Source organism: Poecilia reticulata, linkage group LG2 (genome assembly GCF_000633615.1).
Source record: "Poecilia reticulata strain Guanapo linkage group LG2, Guppy_female_1.0+MT, whole genome shotgun sequence".
Taxonomy (NCBI): Eukaryota; Metazoa; Chordata; class Actinopteri; order Cyprinodontiformes; family Poeciliidae; genus Poecilia; species Poecilia reticulata.
In genome coordinates this window covers 8,398,229-8,414,620 of record NC_024332.1, presented here as the reverse complement: position 1 = coordinate 8,414,620, position 16,392 = coordinate 8,398,229, and the positions used below count along the sequence as shown (strand labels likewise).

The 16,392-nt window shown below is 46.3% G+C and overlaps 1 protein-coding gene across 1 annotated transcript in view; it reads left to right on the top strand.

Moving 5' to 3' along the window:
* Positions 1-16,392, top strand: part of unc80 (unc-80 homolog (C. elegans)) — a 45,556-nt gene that overhangs the window by 25,514 nt on the left and 3,650 nt on the right. Inside the window, exons 36-67 of the mRNA XM_017308976.1 lie at positions 68-206; positions 344-525; positions 1,376-1,507; positions 2,978-3,164; positions 3,244-3,375; positions 3,514-3,657; positions 4,749-4,849; positions 5,011-5,097; positions 5,171-5,354; positions 5,437-5,531; positions 5,647-5,736; positions 6,840-6,941; positions 7,014-7,194; positions 7,261-7,526; positions 7,798-7,932; positions 8,023-8,161; positions 8,505-8,601; positions 8,675-8,845; positions 8,921-9,013; positions 9,106-9,324; positions 9,416-9,616; positions 10,892-11,015; positions 11,334-11,459; positions 11,541-11,664; positions 11,740-11,946; positions 12,093-12,277; positions 12,356-12,521; positions 12,601-12,780; positions 12,970-13,117; positions 14,277-14,333; positions 15,194-15,275; positions 15,932-16,037. Coding sequence (XP_017164465.1) covers positions 68-206; positions 344-525; positions 1,376-1,507; positions 2,978-3,164; positions 3,244-3,375; positions 3,514-3,657; positions 4,749-4,849; positions 5,011-5,097; positions 5,171-5,354; positions 5,437-5,531; positions 5,647-5,736; positions 6,840-6,941; positions 7,014-7,194; positions 7,261-7,526; positions 7,798-7,932; positions 8,023-8,161; positions 8,505-8,601; positions 8,675-8,845; positions 8,921-9,013; positions 9,106-9,324; positions 9,416-9,616; positions 10,892-11,015; positions 11,334-11,459; positions 11,541-11,664; positions 11,740-11,946; positions 12,093-12,277; positions 12,356-12,521; positions 12,601-12,780; positions 12,970-13,117; positions 14,277-14,333; positions 15,194-15,275; positions 15,932-16,037 — 4,582 coding nt within the window. The remainder of the gene's footprint in view (positions 1-67; positions 207-343; positions 526-1,375; positions 1,508-2,977; positions 3,165-3,243; positions 3,376-3,513; positions 3,658-4,748; positions 4,850-5,010; positions 5,098-5,170; positions 5,355-5,436; positions 5,532-5,646; positions 5,737-6,839; positions 6,942-7,013; positions 7,195-7,260; positions 7,527-7,797; positions 7,933-8,022; positions 8,162-8,504; positions 8,602-8,674; positions 8,846-8,920; positions 9,014-9,105; positions 9,325-9,415; positions 9,617-10,891; positions 11,016-11,333; positions 11,460-11,540; positions 11,665-11,739; positions 11,947-12,092; positions 12,278-12,355; positions 12,522-12,600; positions 12,781-12,969; positions 13,118-14,276; positions 14,334-15,193; positions 15,276-15,931; positions 16,038-16,392) is intronic.

The following is a 16,392-nucleotide window of genomic DNA, read 5'->3' as shown; positions in this document are numbered from 1 at the left end:
GCCAGTGTCCAACTCTTTTGTTAAAGAAGGAAAACGACCATGAATCTATGAATTTGGTTTGTTCCAGGTGATGAGTTTGTCCCCGGCTCCTCTGTCGCTGCTGATCAAGGCTGCCCCCATCCTCACCGATGACATGTACGGAGACATCCAGCCCGCCGCCTGGGAGCTGCTGCTCAGCGTGGACGAACACATGGCGGCCGCTGCAGGTAAGTTCAGATGCAACTGAGATTTAAGGGCTTATTCTTTTGGATTTCCATCATAATTAGGTTCTCTTCACCTATTATCAATATTTCCTAACTATTTCTACCTGTTCCTCACCTCCACCCCCTTGAATCACCTCCAGCYGCCATGTTTCTGCTATGTGCCGTCAAAGTCCCCGAYGCCGTGACTGAGATGATGATGGCGGAGTTCCAGCACCAGGAGGCCTGTCAGCGCATCAACTCCATTTTGAAGTTCTACACTTTGTGGCGTTTTCGCTACCAGGTGTGGCCGCGCATGGAGGAGGGAGCCCAGCAGATCTTCAAAGTACGGAACAACATTGTGTTCGGACACACTGMGGAAAACTGAGTTCAACTCATGATTGAGCAGCTTGTACATGTACTACAAATGCACAAAAATCTATGTAAAGTAGTGATTTTCAAAGTGATAGGCAAGGAAACCCTGCAAATGAATATAAGTTTAATGGCCATGACATGGGGGCCTCTGTCATGGGTAGTTTCCCTACACCACTAAAACGCTACACCAGCATGATATTTAGTATAAGCTAATGCTAAAACGCTATATCAACGTAATATTTAGAAAAAGCTAATGCTAACATGTTACATTCTACCATGTTGATACCAGGTCTTATTGACGTGTGTTGCATCTTAYTRCTTACTRATTTAAAATTMCTCCAGAAAAAATATTTTTGGGGAACATTTTCAAAGATRGCGGAAATGCTAAATGAAAATTTAGCTTCGCCATATGCAGATTACCAGAAGTGTGTCGACCACTATTAATATTCTCTGTATGTTTTAGCATTGGTGTAGTCCCAGCAATGTTATAAATTACTTATTTAATACTTTATAACTTTTTTAGTTTTTTTAGTGTATTACATCTTTATTTGAATAAGAAAATCAGACAAAGTAATATTTCCTTCTCACTAAAACAAGAGATTCAAATAAATAGATTTTTTTTTTGCACCAAATAGGTGAAAAGTGTGAATCACTGATCTTTATTTTTTTCTTTTTAAGGTTGAATCAGCAGGTTCTTCCATTTGTAAATGACTGATTTGAGTAGTTTCAGAACAAAGTTTGACATGTATTACTTGGCAGGCATGGCTGTTGCTTAGCTTTAGGGAGTACTTAGTTACTGTAACCTGTTCTCCATCCGTCAGATCCCTCCRCCCAGCATCAACTTCACCCTGCCGTCCCCCATCCTGGGCATGCCCTGCGTCCCCATCTTCGACCCGCCCTGGGTGCCGCAGACCACCGGCAGCGTCCAGGACCCCATAAACGAAGACCAGTCTGTACGCACACAGGGGTTACTTTCAATCCTTTAATTACACTATTTTAACCAAACGCTCTTTGATTCTGATGACGACCTGCCAGCACAAATCATATACTATAATTTTGATCTATGAACTGTCTTTGTTTTTAGTTCCCCACATTAATTCAGTCAGTCCATACCATAGTAAGTTGGTATCTCTGTCCGAGTGTTTGCGCTGATGCATCTTGTGAAGTCAGATCGAGGATAATCATGAGGGGAGGCGGTCCCGATCTCGTGCTGCATCTTTCATCATTTGGGGGAAAAAGTCTTCCAGCACTTGCTTTGACTGCGAGAGGAGTGAAAAATGACAGCATGCGTCAGGCGTACCCGACTGTTGACCGTTGTGCTGTTCGTGCATGCTCCATCGACTGAGAATGGCTGAATGTTTGACCGTACCATGTGTTAAGAGGACCGTACTTAGATACACATAAGCATTTTGAAGGATACAGTAACTTTCTCCCAGTTTCAGCCTCTGAACCTGATCAGAGATCCTGATCCCATGTTGATGGTGCGAACCTGCCAGAATAGTCCACAACTGGACTAACCGGTACTGTCAGCAGGGAGGGGTAGAGTAAGGATGAGCATCACTCCTTCAATTTATTTTTACTCAAGTAGAAATGGACAAAACTAAAATGCTATGTGCAAATTATGGTATTTTAAAGACCGAAATGGAAAAAAATCTGCAAATAGCTAACAAATCTTAAGCAGAAAAAACACTTCTAAATCAGTTTATTTCAATTTATTACCAAAGCTCAAAATGCTACAACACACTTAACGCACAGAAAGTAACATTAGAATAACAAAGACTTTGTAGAAACAAGAGGTCTCACTTTGACAAACTTTAGGTGTGTCTCTGTGTCAGGTTTAAAACATGTTTGTTCTTCATTCTAACAAGGTGTAGTACCCAGAAAACTTAACAATAAAAGTTCTCAAGTAAAAAGTACAGTGAAGCYCATCTAAAGTATTTTTTTCCCCAAAAAATGTTACTCGAGTAAATGTAAGTACTAGTTACTATCCACCTCTGGCTTTTCATCAGGAAGGTGGGGAAGGCGGATGAAAAGGTGGATCGGTTTGGGTTATTAATGTGACAGACAGAGGAGAAARGTTTTCAAAGTTTTTCAAATATAACATGATCTAATTAGTCTCTTTATTCATATTAAAGATGTTTCATATTCAGGCTTTTTATGCAGTAATAACTTCCACTTGCTTGTGCTACCTGKTAGCCGTTTAGCCGTTCAGTGACTGTGAGGATTTTAAAAGTTTTTAAAGTGTCTCCAACTGGCAAAGTTTGAATGATTGGCTTGAACTCTTCACCCCGTGGGTGTTCAGAGGAGCTCTCTGGAGGAAAGTTACTGTTCTGTCGTTGAAACCGAGAAGTTCTCCTGYAGACAATCGTGTTCACCGTCCTGGGGGGTTTGAACGCTCTGCGGCCCCTCTCTCTCGTGTTTAGAAATCATTCTCTGCTCGGGCCGTGTCGCGCTCCCACCAGCGGGCCGAGCACATCCTGAAGAACCTGCAGCAGGAGGAGGAGAAGCGGCGGCTGGGCCGCGAGGCCAGCATCATCACGGCCATCCCTGTGGCCCAGGAGGCCTGCTACGAGCCCACCTGCAGCCCCCCGCCGGAGCAGGAGGAGGAAGGTGGGGCCGCCGCCCGGCGCACCTCCAGGCCGCGTTCCGCTCTCTGACGGCCTGTTGTTTCTCTCTTTGGTCCTGCCAGCAGAAGAAGTGGTGAACCTGGCGTCCCGCCGCCTCTCCGTCAGCCCGTCCTGCGCCTCCAGCAACTCCCACAGGAACTACTCATTCCGCCGAGGCTCCGTCTGGTCCGTCCGCTCCATGGCCAGCGCTGAAGGTAGAGAAATACTAGACAACAGGGTTATGAAGACATGATTAGCTTTATTATGTTAAAATTTAACATGAGCATAATGGAATAAGTCTAGAAAATGTGGCAAAACGATGTTCTAACTTTCACTGGTTTGTTGTTTTAAAGATGAAGAAAACACAACAGATCACACTCCCACACACCACATGCTTCAGCCTCCTCAAGCTGTCTTCCCAGCATGCATCTGTGCTGCAGTCTTACCAATAGTCCACCTCATGGAAGACGGAGAAGTCAGAGAGGACGGTGTGGCTGGTAGGTTAAAAAAAAAGACAGTTTTATTATTATTAGTCTTATTTAATATTTTATTCACAGATCCCTGGAGATAGGCACCAGAGACCCAGATAAAACCCTCTGTAGGCCCAAGTCCATTAGCGCCCATCATGCCTGGGTGGAATGAGGCCCAAATCCAGAGGTAGTCTTAATTTGGGCCACCTGAGACAGTGGAGGCACTTCTACTTTTACACAGCTTTCTCAGTATAGAGAGTTCATGAAGTTAATTATTTTTGTTAGCTACTGGTCGGTAGCTAACAAAAATACCAACCAGCACCAACCAGAGCTAACTCATATCAGAGTTAGCTCTGATATGAGCTAGTTTGCTAAAATCAAAGTTAACTTTTTCTTTAGCGCTTTAGTCTTAGCTAGCTTTGAAAATATTTAGCGCACTTAGCTTCTTAACTTTTCAGATAAATTCCCAAGTTCTAATTTACTTAACAACTATAAAACTAAATGAGTGAAATGTCTGATTCAAATAATGACTTCCTGAAGTTCAACTGTTTAGCTTGGTGTCCAATAATAAATTTGACCTGTGGAGGGCGGTATAACAAATGTTGTGTCACTGACACATAGTGGGTGTCAACATGGTTGACATTAGCACTATAGCATTAGCTAAATATTCTGTTTGTGTAGCGCTTTAGGACAAACAGAACTAATGTTAACACAGCTGTGCTAACCCTGTGGCCAACACTGCTGCTAGCTAACCCTCAAAATGGCTGACAAAGCCATGATGGAACAGAAGCCTAAATTCAATAAACCTTTAGAACAACACTTAATTTTTATGGTTTAGTCATCTTGAAAGGGCCACAACTCAAATTAGGATTGGCTCACCAACACATTACTAGAATCCATGCTGTTTAATGCTGCAGGTATTCAGACCACTTTCTACTCAAACTCTGCCTAGTGATGGCAGACCCGAATTTCTGATTGGTTTATTATTTTCCAAACACAAAATGATTGTATTACACACTTATTTTCTACTTCTGCTTAATAAAGTATTTATTTCTAGCCATCTGAAGGTTCTAATTTGAATAATTGACCATTGACTCGCCTCTTACGGTTGGTTTCAGTGAGTGCTGTTGCACAGCAGATCCTATGGAACTGCCTTATTGAAGATCCTGCTCTGGTTCTCCGCCACTTCCTGGAAAAACTCACCGTGAGCAACAGACAGGTGGGAGAGATGTTTGAAGACACATTCTTAGGATTTTTAAGCAAAAATAAAAGGTTCTCATGACATAAAAGCAGCAACAACAAAAAAATTCTTCACTACACATCAGCAGAGAATGTATGAATCTCTTGCGTGTGAGTTTTCCAAGCTGCTGCTGTCTCCAGGATGAGCTGATCTACATGCTGAGGAAGCTGCTGCTGAACATCGGCGATCTGCCTGCCCAGACCTCCCACATCCTGTTTAACTACCTGGTGAGATAACGCCCATCCTCCCGAGTGTGTTTGCTGCTCAGGTCCCGGTTCTTGACCTGGACTGTGCCTCCAGGTGGGGCTGATTATGTACTTTGTGCGGACGCCGTGCGAGTGGGGCATGGACGCCATCTCGGCCACGCTGACCTTCCTGTGGGAGGTGGTGGGCTACGTGGAGGGGCTCTTCTTCAAAGACCTGAAGCAGACCATGAAGAAGGAGCAATGTGAGGTCAAACTACTGGTCACCGCCTCCATGCCAGGTCAGCAGCCTGAACTTTCACCCTCACTACAGAATGCAGAACCAGCAGCGTCTGCTGTAAGCTCGTGTCTTTTGGTTTTCAGGAACCAAAACACTGGTGGTGCACGGCCAGAACGAGTGCGACATCCCCACCCAGCTGCCGGTCCATGAAGACACCCAGTTTGACGCTCTGCTGAAGGTAAACAGCCAGCGCCGTCTCCTGTGGTCCACACAGATATCACTGTAACTTTGCTGAACGAACAGCTGGGATCATGTGAAGGGAACGTTAGTTTTGTCCGTCTTCTTCCCACCAGGAGTGTCTTGAGTTCTTCAACATTCCTGAGGCCAGATCGGCTCACTACTTCCTCATGGATAAGAGATGGAACCTCATTCACTACAACAAGGTGCAGCTTGAACCAGACTAAATGAGTTTTTTTTTAACCTTTTTGTTTTAGTTTCTCAACATTAATCTGTAGCTGATTGAAACCATTTTCTGGATCACATTATTAACAGATGTTAACATTGAATGAAGCCAGGAGACCTCCTCCCACACACTCTTCACTATTCTCACCACTTTAACACAGTATCATCTGCAAACATCATAATCTTTGTTGGCTTCAGTTGAAGGAACCATTAGCTGATTATGCATTTAGTTCTGCATTCAGTTAACTAATTAATGTGATGACATAATTCCTGCAAGTTAAACTGATACCCAGATCATTTGTTTTGTGAAATAATGGTAGTAATAATAATAATAATAATCATGTGTCAGAGCTGAAATGATTAATTGTGATTATTGAAATATTTGTCGACATATTTAATAATTAGTTAATCATTAACTAGAGTATATAGACTATACAAAATGTAATTTGCTAAAAGACAACACACTTATAGCAGTAAATAGGCCAAAACTGTGCAAAAATACAAACATTTTGCATTTAGGATGAAAAAAACTTTCTGTAAATCTGTTCTACCAGAACTCTACATGCAGCTTTAGCTTCACCTGGTTCACATTCTGTAGAAAACAAAACCTCTGATTAAGCACATTTTGCTATCTAACTATTAATCAGTAATGCAAAAAATAATCAATGAATCAATAAATGACCAAGCGTTCACGACAGGACTGATATGTTTTTAGGCAAGAAAATGTTAATTTATGTTAATCCAACCCTTTGCATAAAGTGAAAAGTGAGCCAATTTAGTTATTTTCTTATTGACTTTCTTATTGAATCGCAAGTCTTATTGACTTGCGATTAGCTGAAAATCTGTTTTTGTGGAGAGATTAAAGAACTGATAATCAGACAGAAACGACTACTAGGAGTTGCAGTTCATTTTCTTTGATGCTGAAGACTGTAAATATTAGCTTCTGTGCTAGTGCTAAGACTGTTCCACTGTGAATGTTAATGCATATCCAGATAGATTGAGAGGAGGCCTCAAGTATTTGTGGATTTTAGCTGTTAGTGGGTTTTTCCTGATCTACTTCCTGTTGTCCGTTTTGCTCCGTCAGACCTATGTCAGGGACATCTACCCGTTCCGGCGCTCCGTCTCTCCTCAGCTCAACCTGGTCCACATGCTGCCTGAGAAAGGACAGGAGCTGATCCAGAAACAGGTAGCGGCTCCAGACCTGAACTCCTCCTGTGACCCCCAGTAGATCCTGAACCACTGTGTGCCGCCCGCTCAGGTGTTCACCCGGAAGCTGGAGGAGGTCGGCCGGGTGATGTTCCTGATCTCGCTGACTCAGCGCATGCCGGCGGTGCACAAGCAGTCCCACGTGTCGCTGCTGCAGGAGGACCTGCTGCGCCTGCCCTCCTTCCCCCGCACCGCCGTCGACGCAGAGTTCTCCCTCTTCAACGAGCCTCAGGGTGAGTCGGACATCTGTTAGTGCGGCGGGTGTTGCTACGGCGACGTCAACACTGTGGTCCGTCCAGGTAAGGAGCTGTTTGGCCTGGACACCCTCCACAAGGTGCTGTGGATCAAGCTGCTGGAGGAGATGTTCCTGGGCATGCCCAGTGAGTATCCCTGGGGAGACGAGATGATGCTGTTCCTCAACGTGTTCAACGGGGCGCTGCTGCTGCACCCCGAGGACAGCTCGCTGCTGCGCCAGTACACCGCCACCGCCATCAACACGGCCGTCCACTTCAACCACCTGTTCTCTCTGAGCGGCTACCAGTGGATCCTGCCCACCATGCTGCAGGTACACCACCGCTGACCGAGTGATGGCCGCCAAACAGCTTCTGGGTGGGCAAACCCACAGATGACACTACAAAATATAAGAAATATCAACGTTTCAGCTAATCAAAATGGCGGCGTCTATTAGGCAGCCAACAGACGCCGTCCTATCCAGTAATATCTGTAGGTGTTGCTCACCATTCTAGCATGACTCGTTGCTGATGTAGCTAGCTAACATTAGCAGCAGAGATCTGGCGCCTATGGAGAGTGACGGTTCTGCTCTGGTTCTGTTCCAGGTCTATGCAGACTATGAGAGCAACCCGTTGCTGCGGCAGGGCATTGAGTTCTGCTGCAGGCAGTTCTACATCCTCCACAGAAAGCCCTTCATCCTCCAGCTGTTTGCCAGCGTCGCCCCCCTGCTGGAGTTCACCGTAAGAGCTGATAAAGTCCCTGAAACTCCCTCWGCCTGTGATGTGTGTTCACCCTAACGCTCTGACCCGATCCCCCTTAAATCCTCCCAGACCAGCACCAGCACTGGCCTGTCCAAAGGCGTGTCGGCCCAGTGTCTGTTCGACCTGCTGGTGTCTCTGGAGGGCGAGACGCCGGACGCTCTGGACGCTCTGGAGCTGGTCCAGGCAGAGAAACCGCTGCGCTCTCTGGGTAAAACCTCACCACCACAAACCCAGCAGGTCTCCAACTGCAGCCAGGGTTCATCATAAACCAGTCAGGGTTCTTGCACAGCCTGGAAACATCCTTCTTTCCATTCCTCCTTCCATTCTTCTTTCATTGCATCCTTTATTTTTTCTTTCCTTTAATTTCTTGAGTCCTTCTTCCTTGACTTTCTGCATTCTGCCTTTCCTTCCTTGAAGTGAAACCTTGTAGATGGTAGAGTTTAGATGACTCTTGAGTGTTTCCATGGAGACCATAGTTGCCCTGTCCAGGCCTCACCAACAGACCGTTGCCGGTCATTGATTGTCCAACCTGTTTTTCTCTGTTCCTGCAGATTTCTGCTACGGTAATGAAGATCTGGCCTTCTCCATCAGTGAGGCCATCAAGCTGTGTGTGACGGTGGTCGCCTACGCGCCTGAGTCCTTCAGGAGGTAGACTGCAGCCACATCTTCTTCTCTTTTGGTTCCCTACAGCCGACAGGCCCTGACGCAGGTTTCTGGTTAGCCTTCAGATGCTGATGGTGCTGGAAGCGCTGGTTCCCTGCTTCCTTCAGAAGCTCAAGAGCAACACGGCGACAATGGAGTCTGCGTCCGCTGCCAGGGACGAAATCGCGGCCATCGCCTCCATGGCAACGTCCCTGCAGGCCCTGCTGTACAGCTCAGAGGCCCTCACCAGGTTTGGCTTCCAGCAGTAGCAGCTCTGATGGTTTTAGTCTTTGCATTCAGTGCCTGGAAATGTTTCCACCTGCAGACCAATGACCGCCCCGCAGATGTCCCGCTGTGACCAGGGACACAAGGGGGGCACCACCGCCAACCACGCCATGTCCGGAGGCGTCAACACCAGGTGACAGTTGATCTGGTATTCCTAAATCAATTCCCAAGAGGAAGAGGATTGAATGAAGGTGTGTGTGTGCGCGCGTGTGTGTGTGTTCCCAGGGACAACCTGCACCTGCTGGAGGAGGGCCAAGGCATGCCGAGGGAGGAGCTGGACGAGCGGCTTGCTAGGGAGGAGTTTCGCCGCCCGCGAGAGTCCCTCCTAAACATTTGTACCGAGTTTTACAAACACTGCGGACCCCGCCTCAAGATCCTGCAGAACATCGCTGGAGAGCCGCGCGTCACTGCGCTGGAGCTGCTGGACATCAAGTCCCACATGAGGTAGAGCGCCTCCCAGTGCATGGTCAAAGGACTCTACAGGTAATAGATGTTTTTCAGATGTTTGGACGCGTTTTTCTCTTTCTCTCATCAGGTTAGCGGAGATTGCCCACGCCCTACTCAAGCTGGCGCCCTACGACACCCTGACCATGGAGAGCCGAGGCCTGCGGCGATACATCATGGAGATGCTGCCCATCACCGACTGGTCGTCTGAAGCTGTGCGCCCCGCCCTCATCCTCATCCTCAAGAGGCTGGACCGCATGTTCAACAAGATCCACAAGATGCCCACGCTCAGGTGCGCTCGCCCACAGGCACTGTGCACCAGGTCTGTTGAACCCCGGACTCCCTTCTCTGTGGTGGCTGTGTCGTGCTGTGACGTGGTGTGTGCAGTAGCTAGGCGGCTTCTCGGCGCTGTCGTCCATCCAGCTGTCTTTGTGGCTTCTGGTGTGTTTCTGTGCCGGCTGAGTGTGAGGCGTTCAGGTGTGACGACTTGTGGACCAACAGTGGAGCAGTGGCAGTGTTCCCTCTTTGCAGAAGGGTGTGTCCACTCTGAAGATAACACATTACACTAAATATCATGTCGGTTTAGCGCTGTAGCATTAGCTTCCACTAAGCATCATGTTGGTGTAGCACTTTAGCATTAGCTTCCATTAAATACCATATAGGTAGCACTTTAGCATTAGCAAAACAAATATTTATGATTAGTGCTTTAGGTGTTATCACCACTAACTTTTTGGCTAATGGTTCCCACCACTGTAGTTTAGTAGGCTAAACTACTAAAGGCTAAACTACTAAACTGCAGTTTAGTAGTAAAGAAAGAATGCATGTCTCTTTCAATAGAGACATACATTCAATAAAGAATGTATGTCTCATACATTCAATAGAGACTGTCTCCATAGCAACGTGTCTGAGTTCAGCTGGCAGTGCTAGCGGGATGATGGGATGATGATGATATCTTGCTAAAGCTATCAGCAGTGAACCCTGTATCTGAGCTACAACCCAACGCACCAATGAAAGCAGAGACGGCAACCATTTGTTGGCCAGTGAAGCAGTTGGTTACCATGGTCACAGATTCACGTTAGATTTATTAATAAATAAAAGATGTCCTTTTTAAAGAAGGAAAGACAGTAAAATAAAAGCATGAGCAAGCAGATGGGAAAGAAAGAAAAGAAAATCCACAGTTATATTTTTAGATTCCACTGAATGTTTTTTTTTTGTGGTTTTGATGACTGAAGTCACCTTGAGGATGAATTATAAGAGAAAAGCAGGTTAGATGAGGAGCTCAGAGGGAACACTGATCTGAGATGTCTGTTTACTACTGCAGCTGCCGCTGTTTTTAAGCTTTGCTACATTTGATGTCTACAAGTTGTTTTATTTAACTAAAATAACGGGGAAAAAAAACATTGTTTAATAGCATGGTAAGTGAACTTATGCTTTGTTTTATGACTGGATAKGAATCCTTTTAGTTAGTTGCATTGGAGATTTAGAAATAAGACACTTTAGAGAAGTTTCCTGTGGGGCTTTCATGTGCTCTTCTTTTGTCACGGGGTGGAAATACGTGGTTTTCCAGGAGACAAGTGGAATGGGAGGCGGCCAGTAATCTGATTGAGGGGATCTGTCTGACCCTCCAGCGCCAGCCAATCATCTCCTTCCTCCCACACCTTCGCTCGCTGATTAACGTCTGCGTCAACCTGGTATGGAAGCACAACCAGCCACAAACCCAATTATGCAGGAGTTTTTCAACCGGTTATTTCTTTTTTGTTAAGTGACATTGCAGGAAATACTATTATCAAAAGTACTCCACACCAAGCTAATGCCAGAATGCCTGGTAAGCAGGATAAAGACCCTGCAGGTTGTGAATTGGTTACTTTCAGAGTTGGGTTTCCAGTGACTGTAGTTAAAGCCTTTACAACACAGAGAAGCACCAAAAAGTGGAAGCTGAATATTATTTTATAACCAGATTCGCCCGTTTGAAAGAAAAGTTGAAGTCCAGTGCTGACCTTTGTCACCAGGTGATGGGTGTGGTCGGCCCCTCCAGCGTGGCGGACGGCCTGCCGCTCCTCCACCTCAGCCCGTACCTCTCTCCTCCGCTTCCCTTCAGCACGGCCGTCGTCCGCCTGGTGGCTCTGCAGATTCAGGTGATGCTCATTACAATTTCAGCTGACTCATCAAAATAAAAAAAAAAAAACGTCTTTAAGCACATTTTTCCTCCCCGTCAGGCCTTGAAGGACGACTTCCCTCTCAGTCATGTGATCTCACCGTTCACCAATCAGGAGAGGCGAGAGGGGATGCTGCTCAACCTGCTCATTCCTTTCGTTCTGACGGTGGGCTCTGGAAGCAAAGGTAGCAACACTAAATCACTGAACTCACTCTTTATTTTACAGCTTATTAACGTTCTGTTGTGCTGTTGTGTCGCAGACAGCCCCCACCTTGAGCAGCCGGAGATATTCCTGCTCCTCCAGACGGTCATCAACATCCTGCTGCCCCCTCGGATCATCTCCACCTCCCGCACCAAGAACTTCATGCTGGACGCATCTCCGGCTCACTGCTCCACACCCGGAGACACGGGGAAGGACCTACGCAGGGAGGGCCTGGCAGAGTCCACCAGCCAGGCTGCATACCTCGGTACGACTGGGAGCTGGAAACACTTCACCTTCAGTTTAGTTCTGTCAATCAAAGCCTTTAACCGGAGTAATCACACTCTGACTGTTAACGCTGACGGCTCTAGTTTTATTACGATTTGTGCGATAACCTGGCTCCACCCTCCACAGCTCTGAAGGTGGTGTTGGTCTGCTTTGAGCGCTCGCTGGGAAACCAATGGTACCGCCTGAGTCTGCAGGTTAAAGAGATGGCTCTGAGGAAGGTGGGAGGCCTGGCTTTCTGGGACTTCATTGACTTCATTGTGCGAACCCGCATCCCTATTTTTGTCCTCCTGAGACCCTTCATACAATGCAAGGTAACGTAGCTTCGTCCATCAGTGGTGTTAGGTTCACCTAGTAGCGGACCTGTTGCTGATTCTTGACGTGTCGTGCAGTTGCTGACCCAGCCGGCCGACTCCCAGGAGGAGATCACGGCGCGGCACCACATCGCCGACCAGCTGGAGCGCCGATTCATCCCCAGGCCTCTCTGCAAGAGCTCACTGTTTGCAGAGTTCAACAATGAACTCAAGATCCTCAAAGAGGCAGTCCACAGCGGCTCTGGTCAGATAACCGAACCGCTACTCATTTCTCTACTGATGGTCTGACCTCTTAACTCTGAGCTTGGTCTCCGTTCCAACAGCGTACCAAGGGAAGACGTCAATCAGCACAGTTGGCACCTCCACGTCGGCCTACCGGCTCAGTCTGGCCACAATGTCGCGCTCCAACACAGGAACCGGCACCGTGTGGGAGCAGGACAGCCAGCCGTCACGGCAACCGTCGCAGGACACACTGAGCCGCACCGATGAGGATGACGAAGAGAGTCAGAAATAATACTTTCAATTGGGATGGGCATTTATTGTTAGAGTGAAAAGTTTATCCACACTGTTCCCCGAAAAAAAGTCACTTATTACAATATGATAAAACTCAAAGTCAATGTCGCCCACCGTTTCTTTCAAAACTTGTTTTTCGTTTGATGTCATCTTACCATCCTGCGCTCCCTTTGCTGTAGATGACTCCATGAGTATTCCCAGCGTTGTGAGCGAACACGAGGCCTTCCTCCCCAGAGTGATGTCACAGCGGCGTTTCTCCAGCCACGCCACCGGCTCAGCAGCCGCGCAGCCTGAGAATCCCCGCACCACCATGCTGCCCAGCCAAAGGTAGCATCCCAGACACACGCAACAAAAAACACACCATAGACTGAAGAGTTAACTTTGAAACTTAAACACATTTTCTTACATTCTGGCTATATTAGTGCTTAAATTCAAATAAGATATTTTTTCCTTAAATGTAGCCTGAATTAAGCTAAAAAAAAACCCCAACACATTAATTGTTTCAACTTAGAAACACATAATGAAAATAATAGCAGGAACGTTAAATTTGGGTCATCAAAGTTTGTCACCAGTTTTTTAAGTCTTAGGTCAACAGGAGTCCTAATCCACATCCTTGTGGAATGCCACAATGTTAGCGTTAGCGCGGTAGCTTCTAACATTAACATCGTCATGTTAGAAGCTTTAGTGCCTCTGTTCACTCCAGCCATGCATCAATATGATGCTTTACTTATAATTTTTACACTTTTAACCAATATAAATAAAGTCTTAGTGTCATTATTTTTATACTTGGAAGCAATTAACTTAATTTAACATTGGCAAGTGTATAAAATACTTTATTTATTTTAAGACTTACTTGTCTCCAATGTAATCAATTGTTAGTTTAGTAGAATTATGGTAAACTGGTTTAAATTTAATAGCCTAGTGATGTATTTACAAAAATTTAAGAATTAGCATGTTAATGGTCTAGCAACGCAGAGGCAAGAGTACAAAATTTCTATGAATTGATTTATGATCCATTTCAATGTCCAGTGGTGTTACACTGAAAGATTTCTTCAATATTTTAGAGGGACAAAAAGTAGAAATATTGAAGTTTTAATAAATTCTGATATCAACACGGCAGTGGGAGCTGCGACAGCTAATAGTTTAGCACCTTTCCAGATCACAGGCAGAAAAGTGTCAAAATGATGTTCTAGGTCAGTTAGTTTATTTCTGTGTTAGTGCAGATTCAGGTCTTCTTTATGTAGCATGCAGGACTTTAACCCAATCATACCCCACACCCACAGTCATATTTTTCTGTGTATATATCTGTCGATTTCTAATATTGATTTAACTCAGCTTATTTTAAAAGTCTGCTCCAGCTTTGGTTGTTTTCAGAGCAAACGCCCCGGCTTTCCGTCCTAGACATAAATGGTCTCAGGGGGGGATGGATCTCAACTACACTCCCTAAACTCCCACTCTCCCCCCTCCCTCCGCCCCCTTTTTACAGTGAACCCAATGTGCTAGATGAGTGCCAGGGCCTTCTGCAGGAGGGTAACCTCTCTAGGTACAGTGGCCCAGTCGTTGTGTGTGTCCCATCGGTGCATTCTTTGCATCTGTCCGCCACTGGGAGGGGGCATGGCCTCGGGACGGCCTCCTCTGCCGGCCGTCAATCACTCATCCACATCCAATCAAATCGCCCCTCTCCACTCTCCTGTCTCCTACTCTTTCTGTGTGGGTCCAGCCTTGTTTCCCCTTCACCTCCCCTTTGAGCTCCACACTGACCCTCATCTTCTCAGCTCATCTTGCTGCTATCCTAACCAGGCCCCCTGCCCCCCGTACTCCCCACACTTCCTGAACTACAGAGTGCCCCCCCACTGGAGCCTGCTCCTCCTGTTAGCTGTGGGTCTCTCCAGTCGATGTGCCATCTCAACAAGTCAGCCTTCCTCCATCGGTGCCATGGTGTCTCATATTGTTCCCGTGTCTAACCGGCTTCTTGCTGATCAAATTGGGCGTCCTGTTGTGGATACCAATCTGTAGGGGCAACGGGGGAACTGGGGCGGCAACAACTTGCCAACACTTTGCTCTTGTTCCACTTTTCTGCTACTTTTATTTAAAACCCAACCAAAAAAAACCCCTCACCGTTTGGTAAATTGGTGTAAGAAGTGTTGCTGCTCCAGCCCCCACTACCCCCTGTTGTGTTTTGGTGTCTGAAGCGTTAGCAGCACTTGTTTCTTTTCCTGCTCTGTGGTTTGGTGTTCTGTAGCATACCGTGTGTGTTGTGATGAGTAGTTTAGCATCTTGTGTCAATCAGAGGTCTGTTTCGGTGAGCGAACACTCGGGTGTTTTTGGGCCCCGTCACACTGATATGTTTGTGTGTGTTTCCTGCATCTGTGCGTGTGTGTGTGGTCCGGTTGACTGAACCAGGGTTGCCAGCGTGCAAAGTGAGCCTGGCCAGCAGAACCTCCTTATCCAGCCACCATTGGGAAGAAAGCGCGGACTCAGACAGGTACGGACATCCCTTCTGTTTGGTCCGGGGTAAGCTAACCTAACGCACTAGCTACTGGGGGGAAATTTACCAATGGGAAACATGGCCAACTGTCACTTTAGCGGTTTTACATTTAACCGTTTTTCAAAATGAAGATGTCAATAACATTAATGTGAAGTGTTAGCATGCTCTCTTAGGTCAGGCCATATTTTATTGAGGTGTTGCTTTCCTTTCAGTGTTTAGATGTAATTATCTGAGTCATTGTGTTAAACASTGTTTTTTTTCCAGTATAAGATGTTATTTCACAGCTAATGCGGTTAGCATCTACACACTTTGTTTTCTTTGGCAGTTCCTCATAACCGGCGTTTTACTTTTACCACTTTTGAGTCATTACAAACAACAGTTGTTTTTTTTTTTCATTTGACCGAGTATGCAGAGAAATATTAGCATCAGCATTAGCCTGCTCTGATAGCTAACATTGCATTTCATTATGTATGGTTTTCACTGATCTATCACTAACTTAATCACACTACATTTGATATAATGTATTACAGGTTGCTAATAAGTGACAGCTGTGTGTTCACAGCAGCACAGACGACAGATTCAGCCTGGTTTGTGTTGAAAGGTTTGGCCTGTGGTGCTCTACCTGATTGGAAATGATTTCTGTTTTCCTGCAGCTGCGACGCCCCCTGCTGTCCATTCCAAAGACTGAACCGCGAGGCCGTTCTGGAGCCAGACTCTCTACCACTCGAAGGAGCATCCAGCCCAAGAACAAACCTCTGGGTAACGGGAGGTTTTCTGTTTCTAGATAAAGTCAGACCAGATGATTCTGATAGTCCTGTTGCTGTGCTGAGTCAGCGGCCCAAACCCAAAGCAGTGTGTGTGTAGCAGAGCCGTCCTTCCGTCCAGACCTCTGTCTTTGTTCCACAGCTGTGTGTTGTACCGCCTGCCACCACACTGACTCTGTCACTTTGTTCTGTCTCATGCCTTTTGTTTCAAAATAAAGAAACTTTATTGGACTGTGAAGGTGAGACACAGCCGTTAACCTCTTCCTCTCCACCCTGCAATGGCCCGCCCCCTTTATATCTGCAACCTTATCCAGTAGGGCGCTCTGCATGTCTGTCTTGCTCCCCACCCA